The sequence below is a fragment of the Anser cygnoides genome, chromosome 1, assembly GCF_040182565.1.
Source record: "Anser cygnoides isolate HZ-2024a breed goose chromosome 1, Taihu_goose_T2T_genome, whole genome shotgun sequence".
Lineage (NCBI taxonomy): Eukaryota > Metazoa > Chordata > Aves > Anseriformes > Anatidae > Anser > Anser cygnoides.
The window spans coordinates 147,372,226-147,386,192 of NC_089873.1; the positions used below are offsets into that span (position 1 = coordinate 147,372,226).

Below are 13,967 nucleotides of genomic sequence, written 5' to 3' on the forward strand. Positions count from 1 at the left end.
TTTGTCATGTGTACAACACACACCTTTGCTTGGGCAATTCATTAAAAAGCCAGCAGAGAAACTGCGCGTGGTTCGAAGAGGAATGTTGGCTTAGAGCACCTAGTGTGGTAAGCCACAGACCTCCAAAGACTGGAAACAACTCACAGCCATTTGTTTTTAAATACAAATAAGCAGCAGAATGTGTTTAAAAAATTGAACGTGAAGTTGTCAGAATGATGTTTTGGAATCGAATCAGCTTCTCTTTAAAACTGCTTCAGGCGCGAATGCAGATTTTTTACTGAATATTTACATCCCGCATCAGCTTCCCTTAACACAAGAGTTCGTGGCAGAACGGAGCCTAACTCCGGTTTGACAGGCAAGGTGATTTCCATACCACAAAATGTCGATGACCTGGGAACCCGATAAGAAACAGGACAGCGACTCAGCGAGACCGTCAAGCTGGTGGAGATTTTTATTAAACAGAGCACATTATACTTTAAAAGCAAGAAAGCAGATGGCACCAAAGTCAGCCGTGATGTACCCAGATGCAATTCCCATTTCTCAGGGAAGCTGGATCCACTTTCAGCGAAAGCTGAATTTGGAAAACAAAGTCGCTATTGTGGAAATAAAGCTCTCACGCCACGCTGACTCTGCACAAAGCCAGGCTGCAAGCCTGCATTTATTTTGTGTCATCGGGGGGGGCGTAGGAAAATGAGCAAGCACCGAGCAGGTGGCAGCTCCTCCCGCCTGGCCTCCCCAGGGAATAGGGATGTTCTGGATGCTCTCTCCACATGGAGACGTAAACCAAAGGCCGGTCTCCCTGCACCTGCCTTTTCAAGGTGCTATATTGACCAGAAAGCACAAATAATTCAATAAATCAGGATGCAGGTATCCTGGTTAGTGAGGGATCCACAGCTCTGCTTGAAAGACGCGGATATTTAAACCCTGACAGTTTTTACCGAGTCAGGGCTTGAAATCCAATCTTTGGTAACTAAAAGAGATGGCAAATAAGAAGTCCCAAGTGGAAAATTACTGCTAAATAAACTGTATTTAGTTAAATGCCTATAATGCTACCAAGAGATACTTACTCAAGGCACTCACGGAAAGGTGAGAGAGTAGCCTGAAAGCCACTGTTGGCCAAGAATAGCAAGTTCAAGTTTCTGAGGATGTAAAAAATCTCTTCTTTTCTTTGTCTTACATGTTCCTCTCAGAAGTGAGATCCCTCCTCGAGCCTGTAGGGCTCTGCCCTCTTCCCCTGGGTGTCCTGTTGGGCTGGAAATGGTTGCTTTTATGCACACCCTCATCTGGTGTAGATTTCAGCCCAGTCTGACTCCACGGCAGGAGAACTGTCCTGGTTAAGGCTCTTTCTTCTCAGCCAGGAAGCCAAACCAAAATCCAAACCAAATTCTCTGCAGCCAGGATAAACTTGGTAAACAAGATAAACTTTAGATGGAGATAAACCAGATGATTCTCCAACAGATATTTTACTTCAGCTTTGCAGTAATTTTAGCTGGCACCTCACTTATGTAGTTTGATATTTAAATTCTTCTCAACTGTATTTTTACCTACTTCTGAAGAAAACCAAGCAGCATAGCATCCTACTTAATTTTTTTTTTAGAATACCAGATAAAAAAATTGCGGAAGGTCAATTCTCAAAATCACAGTCAAAATCTTGTTGTTTTTATTCTATTTAATGCTTAATATCTGGGAAAACACAATAAATAATTCTTCAGTTTAGAACAACTAGATGGTATGCTTAATAACAAAATGTTCAAAGAGGATGTAAAAACAAATTAATATCTTCCTATTTAACTTAATTGACAAAGCACGTCTCAGTTTAAGGCAACTGAGAAATTTTCAGCCTTAAAAGACAAATGAACTTGTTTTGCCCTTCCCTAAACATGCGGCTATCATTGAAACCAATGGAAGCACTATGTGTGTGCATATATATGTATGTATATATATACATATGCACACACAAATATATATATATATATGCCTGCATTGAGGGCAGAATTTGACCATTCTTACAAAATGGCAGTTTGCAGTTGTCACTCGGGTGTTTATTAATAAATAGGACTTCAGAGCTTTCACATATCCTGCATTTTCCAAATCCTGCAACCGCAACTTATATGAAACGTTAGCATATAAAAAGTCATCATTGTACAACCACTTTTTTTTCAAAAGTCAGTGTCAAAAACATGAAAAACATCTAATTTAATAAAACCAGGCATTTGTTTAAGTGCTGAGGTCTGTGTTAGCTTTTTTTCTGCTTTAAGCACTGTTAAAACACAAAAGGCAGAAGTGGCTCAGAAAATGACAAATGCTCCAACAACGTACTTGCAGCTTTAACAACACTTATCTGACGCTACGGTTAATTGAAAAACAACGTAAACACAATGAGGTACAGATACCACGGGACATTCCTCACAACTGTGCAAACCGTGGGCCTCATCCTGCAAACACCACCGGCTCCAGAGCTTCGGTTCCCTGCAGCTGCCGCTGCCGTCTGCAGGAGGGGGCCCAGTGCCCGCCGTGCCATGCACCGAACACGTTGGAAGTGCCTCGGATTTCAAACTGACACAAATCCACGTTTCATTTCTTCAGACTGTAAACGGTGAGATAGCTTCTGAAAAGCTTCGTATAAATGCTCCTTTATAACTCTCAGAGGTTTTATATTTCAAGGTAAATCGAATATAACATCAAACTGCTTTTAAACTAGGCAAATGGTGCTTGCTCTGCTTTTTGTAAAAAAGCAACCATATTCCTTTGCTGTAAGATTCTTTATACACCTCCAGTCACTCTTTCCTTTATTTCTCAGGAAGTACGAGACAGCTATGATAATTTTATTGGTGTTGGAGATCTGGAACAGCCCTATGGATTTTTGTGGTGACATTAAATCTTTAAGTTCATCCTTTTTCACAAGTCTTTCCTCCGGTTTGTTTTATTCTGCTTCCTCGCTCTTCTCAGAACCACCTCCAGCTGAATTATCTGCCTCATACTTTTTGTCAAGAGCATCTTCAAAAGATTTCCCACTGCAGTCATAGGTCTTATTTGTAGTTCCCGTATGTGTTCGAATGCGAGCTCCTGGCTGGTAGAGCTGCATGGCTGGACGATCCTAGAAGGAAGCAGATATGGTTAACTCTCGGAAAAACTATGTGGGATACATAAGTGGGATTTTTAAGTGATTAATATTTGCGAAGAAAGTAGATTTTGTGTTAAATTACTTTACATATCATAAGACCTGGGAAAAAAATGAAGTGTAATAAAAATGAACTAAGTATTTAATATCTGTCTTGCTTACAACGCTATTCTTGGAAGCCAGGCATTTTGAATAAAAGAAAAAAGCTCTAAAAATTAAAGATCTTGTGGTACGACTGATGTAAACACGGAGAAATACTGCAGACAATTATCAGACACAGCGTTATACATTTGCACTGTTATTGCTCTGCTTCATCATGCCTCCCATACTGAGTACGAGAGCAGGGGAATTCACCCACTGATAATAATAAAGTATGATTTTAAAACACGCAGACTTTCTGAGTGACTCAATCATACAAAGGCTGATTTGATCATTGTAAAATGGAAGGAGACAGTTAACAAGGAAAAGACACCTTGAACTTGCAAATGTTCCACAGCTCTTGGGAGCACTTTTTGTTTGGGAAATTTTAATAATAAAATGTATTATTGAAACTCAGCTTAAGAAGTCTTTTCCTAGGAACAGTGTTTTACTCTCACAAATACCAGTTGTTAACGTTACAGGGCAACCCATTCACCAAAACCAGAGCTTTTTGATCAAATTCTCGTGTTAAGTTTAGCAAACAAAATTAAACAGCCTATTTTAAGACAGTTGCAGAGTGCTGAAATTGTTCTACATCAAACTGTATCAATTTCCATCTCTCTTTATAACTTGAAGCCATTCAGATCTTTTATTCTTCCATTCTGTTTTTTTTTTCTTATTACCAATATGTATTTTCCCTTTTTGCTTTACCTTTGCGTGTCTTTTTCACTCCACTTTATTCTCCATCTCTTTAGACCAGATATCAAGATTCACGATCAGGCCATACAACTAAATCATCCGAGCTAGTGCTTTGTCGTGTCATAGGAAACGCGTAACATGCATCCTTCTACACCACAAACAGCTCTTCAATTTCCCATTTTCTCATTCTTACAAACTCCAGAAAGATGCCTGGTTTGTGTAAAACTTGTGCTGACTATACTAATTCTGCAGGTAAGCTGGAAAACTCAGCTTCTGTTGTGATAAATACTCTAAGGAAAAAAAGTAACAAAACTGCAAAAAACTTTACCATTATTGCTTATTTTGGATAGGGAATAAGCCTAGAACTTGAAGCGTGGGGTAATCCAGAGACTCAGCAAGTTACCAGAAGTGTGATGAGAGGAATTAAAAATGAGGAGGCTTCTTAAGGCTTGACAAAAGGCCCCCAGGACCCACCATCTACTTCCAAGGCTGCAGATATTTCACCAGACTCCAAGTTTAGCACGGCAAACACGAGGAAAACCGCTTTTCCCATATTCCCGTTTCTGAACCAGCCAGTTTTCTGACTGCTCTAAGCTTGAGCTATCGGTGTACGGGGGAAGTGGCTATTGTGCACATGGAGATAAACCGCATACAGGCTGCCCAGCTGAGCTCTACATAAGCAAAGATCTGGGCTCACCGGGCTTCTTGGGTTTGCACCAAGTGACCTACGTGGCACGCACAGCAAGGCCACCTGGCCTGGCTCCGGGTACCCTCCCTATGGACTCACTCCACACGTGACCAATTTACCCTCTGCCAGCTCTAGCCTCCGCCACCGATCAGGAATTTGGTTTGAAAGGTTTCATACTCGGAATAAATTTCTACACAAAATAGTGTTTCAGTCATCTTTTGGAGGAAATCTAGGATCAGAACAGAGAAAGAATGAGGCTGACAGGGAAAGCCACCTCCTGAAAAGACTTTGGTGCACCCATGAAATCAGAGTCTGAGAAAAATGGTGTCCATGTTTCTGGGAGGCAAGAAGGGAGAGATCTAATGTACACCCTGCTACGGGCACCGTTTTTGCACCTGTTCTTTCCCTGGCATTGACCATGAGTATCATTTGTGGTAAGCAAACAACAGCCTTTTCTAACTGGCAGGTATACAAAGTACTGAAGGGTTCACACATTCACACCTTCTAAATACAGGGGCTTCTGAATTAGCCATTTATTAAAGTCTGTACAGTTCCTGTATTAGGGGTGTCCTGGCCAATCCATGATTTAATTACTTTATGATCTGGGTAATGGAAACATATTTTTAAAAGGCTAGCATGTCACAGTTTTTGAATTTCATTGCAGACCAGATGTATCGCATTTTTTAATATGCTCATAAAATACGAGGCTTCCGAGAATAGTGTTCTAAAAATGCCAGGGTTGAAAGGAAGACAGATTATGCTATATATTGTACATACAAATGAGCAGAGACCAGTGACCTTAACTTATTTTAGCTGCTGTTGTCCTCTGACAGTAATAAAAAGAAGTCAGGGTTTTACTGAAAATTAAATAAAGAACTGCTTTTTCTCAAGAAAAGCATCTTTATGCTGAGTTTGCCAAAGTAAAACCTGTGATCTTGAACCATATTTAACTAATGAAAGATTATCCTAAATGAATAAAAGAACCTTATTTCTTATGCGCTCCTTTTTGGATGCCATGTCATCACACTTGTCCTCTTTACCCAGTTTGTCTACTGCCTCCACAGTGAAGCTGTAGTTGTGGTTCCCTTTCTTTCCTCTGTCTTGGCTGTATCCTTTCCCCCATTTCAGGTCTTCTTCATTCCTTCTCACAAACTTGTCAAACTCATAGTGAGCTCTATGCTTTCTGCCATCATCCAATCGATACCTTTGTCTTTCAGGTTCTTTTTCTCGAAATCTTCTCTCCAAATCTCTTTGCTCTTTGTCACTATCATTTTGTGACCTACGAATATGTATGAAAAGAAAGAAAACCCAAGCAATTAACAGTAACAAACAGCTGTTGAAGGACATAATACAAAGTTTTCCTTTGATTTCAACCTTCTTCAGGTGAGCTGTATGGTAAGGCTGTTATTTTTTTTTTTAATAAAAAGGGGTTATGTGCAATTATGCTGAATGTCTCATTCATGTATGTCCAGCTCTTGACTATGCATTCAGTTCAAAATGTTAAAGATAAAGCTTTCCAAGCAAAATCTGGCTCTTGTGTAACTGTTGTGGGAGGATTCTTCTTCAACCTTTATCCCTCTTTGCAGTCCCCTGAGTAGCTCCCCAATGGTTCGCACATAATCACATGCTGCGTGCTCAGGACTTGTGGGCTGCTCTTGAGAAGACTCACATTGTGAACACTTGTGTTCTAGGCTTTTGTTTACTGTGTCTCCAAATAATTTACTCTATCTTTCAATATTTTAATTAGGTCAAAAACCACTACCTTATCACAACATAATATTTAATTTATGCCATGGGTTTATATTATGAAGACTGTTAGTTTGCAACATTTTGCTGCCTGATACAATCCACAGCTCTCTTTTTTACTTCATTGTTCCTGTTCAGCAAGCTTGTGCTTCTCTCATAAAGCAAAACTACAAATAATGAAGAAAGATTACAGAATAGATTAAATTTTAAAAGCAGCAAATACAGGTAGTTTCTTTTTATGTATTACATACTTATGATACTTAAAATTGAAAGGGGAAAGTTGATTTTGATAGTCTGCTCACATTCTGTGAATTACCAGAGAGAATTAGAGAGGCTGGAGATTTTCCAATGATGTAGTGATCAAGCAGTGAGACGTGTTTCTCATTCAGATTGGTTTAATATGAATAAACATTTATCTTTTTACACCACTTTTTTCTTTCAGATAATGTAACTGTGAAAATTGTCATGAGCTTGGGGTCTGGTGGGGCTGACAAGACAGGGGCCCCATCTCAGGAAGAGCTGGAGATCTGCAACAAAACCTCAATGACAGGGAATTTGATCTTCATTTTGAAAGACTGGGCCTGCATGAGCACAGCGCACAGCCCAAGTGGAAGCCAATTTCCAGCTGTCAGACACCTGAATCACTCCCCATTACAGAGACGCTGTATCTGTGGCATAGGTACATGCACAGAAAATACTACTACCTCTCAAGGGGTATGTATGTGTCTGTAAGTTATTTGTTTCACAATTAAATGCTACTCTAGATGCTACCTTCAAGGCCTAGCAAGGCTCTGGAGAACGACCTTCCCAAAAGGCAGGAAGACACATCCAGCCTCACTCCTGTGGCACTGCCTGGTACCCGTCTATCTCCTCCGTGACTGGGGGTGATGAGGAACACACGTGCCCGGTGGTTGATAGGTGAGAGGGAAACAAACCCCAGCTCCAGAGGGGTTGAAGGAGCTTTCTAGAGTTCAGCCATGGGGAACAGGCAGGCAAGAGTGGGAATGGTGGGCTATGGGAACGAGGCTACAGCAGTGAGAGAACTACGCTATGCCTCTCGTTCTTACTACTGAAGGTGTAATACAAAAGGCAGTGAGAGACAGACAGCCTTCTGCACATATCTGTCATAAGGCTGTCATTCACACCTTAACTATGCTGCCGTTGTCCCATTTACCAAACACATCTGTCTGCTTATTGCAGCAGAAACGAAGCCAGTGTGATGAATGGTAAGGCACTGTAGGCGATTTAGTCGTCGACATCAGTAATGGAAATCGGGCCTTACCTGAGCTCTTGGTGGGGAAACAGATGAAATAACAATGAAACTCTCAACAATTTTTCACGCAGAAATCTTTCCAACCTGGGATTTCAATGCACTTCACAAACAATAAATTGCATCCACTAATACTGCCATCAGGTCACTAAGTTGTTACCAAACACCCCTTACAAAAAGGACAGTTCATATGTAAAATGAAATCAGCTCCTTGCTGACAAACACCCAGCCAAACACTTGCATCATGTTTAAGCCTTCATATCAAAGCATTTAGGATATAATTTGGACACCAAAATGCAAATAATACTTACTTTTCCTTAAGTTCTTTTAGCGAGCCCTCTGATGATTTAGATTTTATACTCCCAGACCCAGGGGACTTTTCCCATTTGTTTTCTTCAACGTCAGCTTCTTCATCTTTTTCTTTGTGCTTTTCACTGGCCTGCTCATCTCCTTTTTCAGGCTTCTTAAGAAGCTAAGAAATATTAGTTTATATTATGATGTAAACTCCTCTGTTGTAATGGAATTTTTAACAATGTATTAAATATATCAAGGACCTATTAAGACTGAAGATATTTAAATCTTATTTAATAATGTTATGAATATATTTTGCAAAGTATAAAACTTAAAACGTCATTTTAAGAGGGCAGTTTACTTTTGCTAAGGGACGGCAGTCATTAACAGGCACTCAGCAGCATGCTTTTAAATATGCCAAGAGTACTGGAGAAAGCACTTACCTGCTCTTCTTTCTTTAGCTTTATATATAGTCTATGATTTCTTAGAAATCAAGTAACAACAGAGCTCAGTGTTATTGCCAATAAAATAAAAAGCAGAATCTCTACAATACCACAAAAAGAGCAGGATTAATAGTTCACTCCTTGAAGTATTACATATAAAACATGCAACACGTGAACTACTTGGGACAGGCTGGCATACAGAAATAAGTGCTTCGTATAAATACACCTTGACAGAAATAGAGACTGAGGAAAAAATTAAGACGTTAGCAGGAAATATCATATTACATTTTAATTTTGGAGATCAAGATTTCCAAGAATTCTGTTACTTTCACAAGAAATAACCCACACAGGGCTTGAGCAGTGTCTGGCATTACAGGAGTAATCTTTATAGAAGGACCAACTGTCTCAAACTATCCTTCTAATGCTTCAGGAGTAAGTAGAACATCTCACCATTCTTTTTTTTTTCCCACCAGTTTTTCTTAAATAAGCATGTATTATTCTTCTCCGATACTTAAAACTTCTACAATGTTTCTCTCAAGTAGTATTTTCTTTTTCTTTCAGGGAAAGAACCAGCTTTCAAGGTCACGTTGCCAGAGATATGTCATGGTGAGTTTTTGGGGACAAACAATTTTGGCTTTAACCATTTTAAAGATTAAGTCAATTTTCTTCTGAAGTTCTAGAATTGCTTTCTTTATGCCCAAATATAAAAAATGTGTAATTGCTTCAGAACTTACTATTTTTATACATCCAGGTGAAGGCAACTGTCACCTGGGAAGAAAAGGAAGAGGAAAGACCTACACAGCTCAGTGGCTTCTCTCCATTACAAGATCTGGAGTGAGTCTGTGCACTCTTGCATTACGCTACAGACTCTTACACCAAAAGAGCCTAAACACCTTTCCAATAACACATAATTTAGTTGAGATGAATAGTTTTTGTCTATGTTGTCTTATTCAAATAAGGTTTTAAATGTTGAGATTTAAATGCACAGAACACACCTGCCTAAGTAAAGTCATTAAAAGTAAATCCGTTCAGATTGTTACAAGGCAGCGCAGCCTAAAATTATATATAACAATATTAATATAAGCAATTAGTATATATAATTATATATTATATTATTTATACATCATGTAAGTGTACTGTATAACACTATTAAAATATATAATTATATATAAACTATAACAAAACATTTAATAATTTGGTTAAAGCATATTATTAAAATAAATCAGTTCTGAGCATAAACACAAAACACCCTCAGCATACGTGGCTAGAAGAAGATTTACATGACGAAGTGTTAGAAGCCATATTTTCAACAATCTTCCCAGGTGATAGCACAGAACAATTTGGTTCTGTCAGGTTACGTCAGCACATAATTTGGCAGCGTTATAAAACGGCATCTGAGTTACCTGTCATTGCAACTGCACTAGCACATCACGGTACCTAAGGTAATTAGTCAGACTTTTCAGCAACAGCATTTAGTCTAAACCTTACTTTAATTCTCCTTCCAGTAAAAACTGTATCGCCTCAACGTACTGCAGCACACTGTATAAACAGTATTAGTGTGAAACCAAAGTAACTTCTAAATAACTTCAACAGAGGAATATTTTTTCATTAAGATACCTTGATCCTTATTTCTTTTTCGGAAATTTTCTTTTGCTTCTCTGCTTCTTTCCTTTTACGTCTTTCCTCTTCCCTGCGCTTCCTTTTCTCTTCCTCCCGCAGACGTTTCTTCTCCAATTCTCTCCGCCTTCGTTCCTCTCGTTTCTCTTCTCGAATTCTCTGAAGAGTTCAAAATGCTTAATTGTAAATTGTCCAAAGGAAAACCATGTGAAACATAAAATGTTGAACTTCAGGCAAAAGTCTGAACGTACCTGCTTTTCTAATTTTCTATTTTTAATATATTCCAAAAGGGGTGTTGTTCTTCTAGCTAAAACACAAAAAATTTGTGATATAGTGTTCAACTCCTAAAATATGTACTCATTTCTTTACTTCAGTACTAACCCCTTTTTTTTTTCTAGCTTTATCTGCAAGGGAGCCAAATAATTCATAAACCTATTTATTTTATATATTTTGGACAGCATTCCCATCATTCCATTTTTGAAACACTGCTGTATTTTTGCTGTTAGGGTTAGAAACACCACAGATATACTGCATAATTTTTTAACATTTAATTAAAAATCATGTATTTTTGGTTCAGAGAATGGCATTTTTTCTCTTGCTCATCAAAAAGGAAAGAAATGTGTTCAGTATCTACTCCTACTATATTCCTAGCATATATCTATTCCTCTTTTAATCTTTTTTTTTTGACATCAAAACCCACCTAGATTGCTGTTCATGTACAGCCCACATTATTGTAATCTCACATGTCACTCTTCAATCCCAAATTTCAAATTACATTATGAAGGAAACATTATCATTCTCATATAACATTTATGTTTAACTCCCATTTGGCATTCACCATTCCATGGGAAAACAGGATAAATAAAAGATAAGTGGTTTGTCCCAGGGTACATAGCAAGGTATCAACAGATTCAATAAAAGTCTGTTTTCCTAAATAACGTATCTGGGTTCATCTACTGGATCACACAGCCATTCTTATGTTAAAGAGCTCAGAAATCTAGCCTGAACCACCCCCAAATTCTACAAAAGCTTGGAGACATCATCAGTTCCTGTATCATGTATGGCATCTACGACTGACAGCACTGAATTCAAGTTTGAACCGTGTGCCTATAGCTGCAAGCCGTTACAAAGAATTTTGTCAGTCTTAAGATATCCCAAGATAGAATTACAGAAAATATTTAGTACTAAAAAATGCTCTACAACTATTTATAGGACTCTTCCTGAAACTAGAGGAAAAATTCAAATGCATGGTATGATGTGGAAGAAAGAATAGAAGGTGGAAAGAAAAAACGAAGAAAAATTCTTAATCAAATTTAAAATGGCATAGCCAAAACCTAGACACAACTCGTATCCCCAAAAGATCTGAATGTTTCTGTTTTGAATGTCTAACTAACCTACTAGCAACCCACTCAATAACGAAAAAAACCTTGTCATGGAGTTATCAATGGGAAGGTTTGATTTGATTCAGTATTTATTTTTAGCAAATATCAATGGTCAAAAGCAACAACAAACGTGAGATGCTCCTCCCTCTATCCCTAGACTTCAGTGCTGTCCCCCTCCTTCTCTCCCACCTGCTTGTAATTTTTGACAAATGTTAGACCCTCCCTTCCAGTCCCTCAGATCTGCAGCTCTGCCTCCCTCTACCTGCTCCCACAAGTTCCCCTGTCTGCGAAGCGTTCACCTCTTGCCATTGGGACACGTGGAAGTGACCTCAAGGGGCTGGGGAAAGGATACACCACGCTACCCTAGTCCTGACTAAGGCTGTGGTGCAAGAGGTGGATCAGAAATGGTAAATATGGAAGTGCACGGGGGAGAGGCCGTGTGATGACTGCTATCAAAAGAGGAGGCCAAAAAAGGATGTTTACCAATGAAACCTGAATCTCACCCACCTTGTTTATGAGCCTTACTCTAAATGAAAATCTAAGAGGTTTTTCTGAAAATGCTTAAGAAGTGTTGAAAGAAAATAAATTACAAAGTGAAGAACTCCATCAGCAATAACTTTTATGTTTAATCTTGCTTTCTAGAAACAATTCAGAAGAATGAGCTTACCTTCATCCTGCTACAGAGAAATTCTGTTCTATATGTCTCTGTCACACTGAAACTGATGAGCTAACGCATCTGACGTGATGCATAAAGCATGCTGGTTTGCCGTAACACTACCTGGAGAAACGCTGAGAATGTGAGGCCCAATTCTGCTAACAGAGCACTGGGTATGTCTTTCATTGACTTCAGTACCTGTTAACACCTTTGGAACTGGAATGCACTAAAACCCTGACGTACTTTTGCTATAAACATACTTCCCACTGAAGTAATCTTTGGTTTTGTACTGATAAGACAACCAAATAATTTGATTTTCCGTGATTTACCAGAAACAAAACATTAAAATTCCTAATGGAAAGCTGCCTTCAGGCAACATTGTTATTCTGAAACCCGCAACTCTCAAGACCAATCATTTTCATTGAAGAGTCAGAATATTTTTTAAGTTAATAAATCTTTCCTGAAATTGTAAAGTTTCTTAGAAAATTTTGACGGCTTTTACTCTGCTTTCAAATACTAGGATGATTTGGAGTAAATAAAAATTGTTGGGGAACTTTGTATCTAGAAGAGCAACTATTTCACTGGTAACAGAATTAGCTAAATGTCCATAATTCTGTCACTTCCATTTCCTTTATTTTTTTTATTTTCCAAACCTTCCCAAGCCACTATTATTTTATGTATATGAAGAACTAATGCCACTCTGTATAAACTCTTGTCACAGGCAGGGACAAGTTAACAGCATTAATCAGGCTATTTGTACACTGTAAAGAAATAATATCAAAGGTTGAATTTATTTTTTTTCTAGCCAATTGTCACACCAGGGGAAAGAGTAAGTGCTCTGGATGTTGTCACCTGGCGACCCAGCACATCAATAATCCTTGTTGCCCTGAAAACTGCATTCTGGCAGCTGCCAAGCCCCAGCATTCTGGAAAGAATTACCTGTGTTTCTCAGTGCGACATGGCACTATTATTTAGATGTTTCGAGAAAATATATATCACATCACATTTTGAATGAAAAATAGATCTTTCCTATCCCAGGAAAATTTTCTCAGTACAGAAGGAGTCCTGGAAAGAGCTCAGACACTGTACTGAGCACAGGACTCCTCCCGTCCAGGACTGGACATGGTTGCTTGCCCTCAGCCTGTCAATCCAGAGGCCTCATCTCCTGTGACCATCCCCTGCAATGCTTGCTGCTCCTCAACGTTCATGCCTGTGCTGCTCCTTTACATTCTGTAAACAGCTTTATTTTTCTCTTTAACGTTCAGTTTTCTAACAGTCCTAGCAATTAAGATATTCTGACCTCAGAAATACATCAGCAGTCTGCACTGCTGTGCTGATCACTGCATTTTATTCCAGCTGTTTTTCCCACATCTTTCAGTGCCTGCCTTGTGCATTTTCTAGTAACAGTCTTCTCCTACGCGTTTGCTGATGGTCAAATAATTATCTAATGTGTGGCACTACTGTGGAGTGGCACAGTCACTACAGTCTGTCCAATAATGGTACTCTTTCAAAGACTGAATTGAAAAGAAGAAAAAACATGGTTCTGTTATATAGCACAATATGGATCACAGCACATAAAGAACTGGCTTTTTGTTGATACTCATGATTTGTATAAACTTAACTAGCAATGTTCACATTGCTGAAGCCTGCAATTGAAATTTGATGTGATTTATTCTGGAAGATTTCAACGTTATCTCACTAAAGATTCCCCCCAAGACTGTGAAAGTCGCACCACATGCATACAGAGAACAAGGTGTTGCCTTACTTTCAAAGCTTTTAAGTATTCTTAAGTATTCATCTATCTTATCTTTTAAAAATATATTTTCCACCTTTTTATAACACATCTGTAAGTATTTAGAACTACTAAGGACCTAACTTTGAAGCCACTGTGCATGCAAAACTTCTTTAAGTTGAGTG

At 38.7% G+C, this 13,967-nt stretch overlaps 1 protein-coding gene and 1 long non-coding RNA gene across 6 annotated transcripts in view; one reads left to right on the plus strand and one right to left on the minus strand.

The window, feature by feature from the left end:
• The window catches only part of UPF3A (UPF3A regulator of nonsense mediated mRNA decay), a 25,790-nt gene continuing 11,823 nt past the window's right edge, over nucleotides 1–13,967 (minus strand). Inside the window, exons 6-10 of one of the 4 annotated variants that reach the window (XM_066985324.1) lie at nucleotides 10,265–10,320; nucleotides 10,014–10,172; nucleotides 7,974–8,134; nucleotides 5,851–5,925; nucleotides 1–3,097 (exon numbers count right to left, since the gene is read on the minus strand). In XM_066985324.1, coding sequence (XP_066841425.1) covers nucleotides 2,899–3,097; nucleotides 5,851–5,925; nucleotides 7,974–8,134; nucleotides 10,014–10,172; nucleotides 10,265–10,320 — 650 coding nt within the window. In that variant the 3' untranslated portion in view covers nucleotides 1–2,898. Of the gene's footprint in view, nucleotides 3,098–5,630; nucleotides 5,926–7,973; nucleotides 8,135–10,013; nucleotides 10,173–10,264; nucleotides 10,321–13,967 lie in introns of all 4 variants that reach the window. The other 3 variants (XM_066985320.1, XM_066985332.1, XM_066985326.1) reach the window with 3 other exon arrangements.
• Nucleotides 5,894–9,390, plus strand: LOC136787942 (uncharacterized). Of its 2 annotated transcripts, XR_010826992.1 has the most exons (4): nucleotides 5,894–6,029; nucleotides 6,835–7,106; nucleotides 8,958–9,002; nucleotides 9,148–9,390. It is a non-coding gene; the product is annotated as an uncharacterized lncRNA (long non-coding RNA). The 2 variants fall into 2 exon arrangements; XR_010826989.1 differs by lacking the exon at nucleotides 5,894–6,029 and having other exon boundaries at nucleotides 6,619–7,106.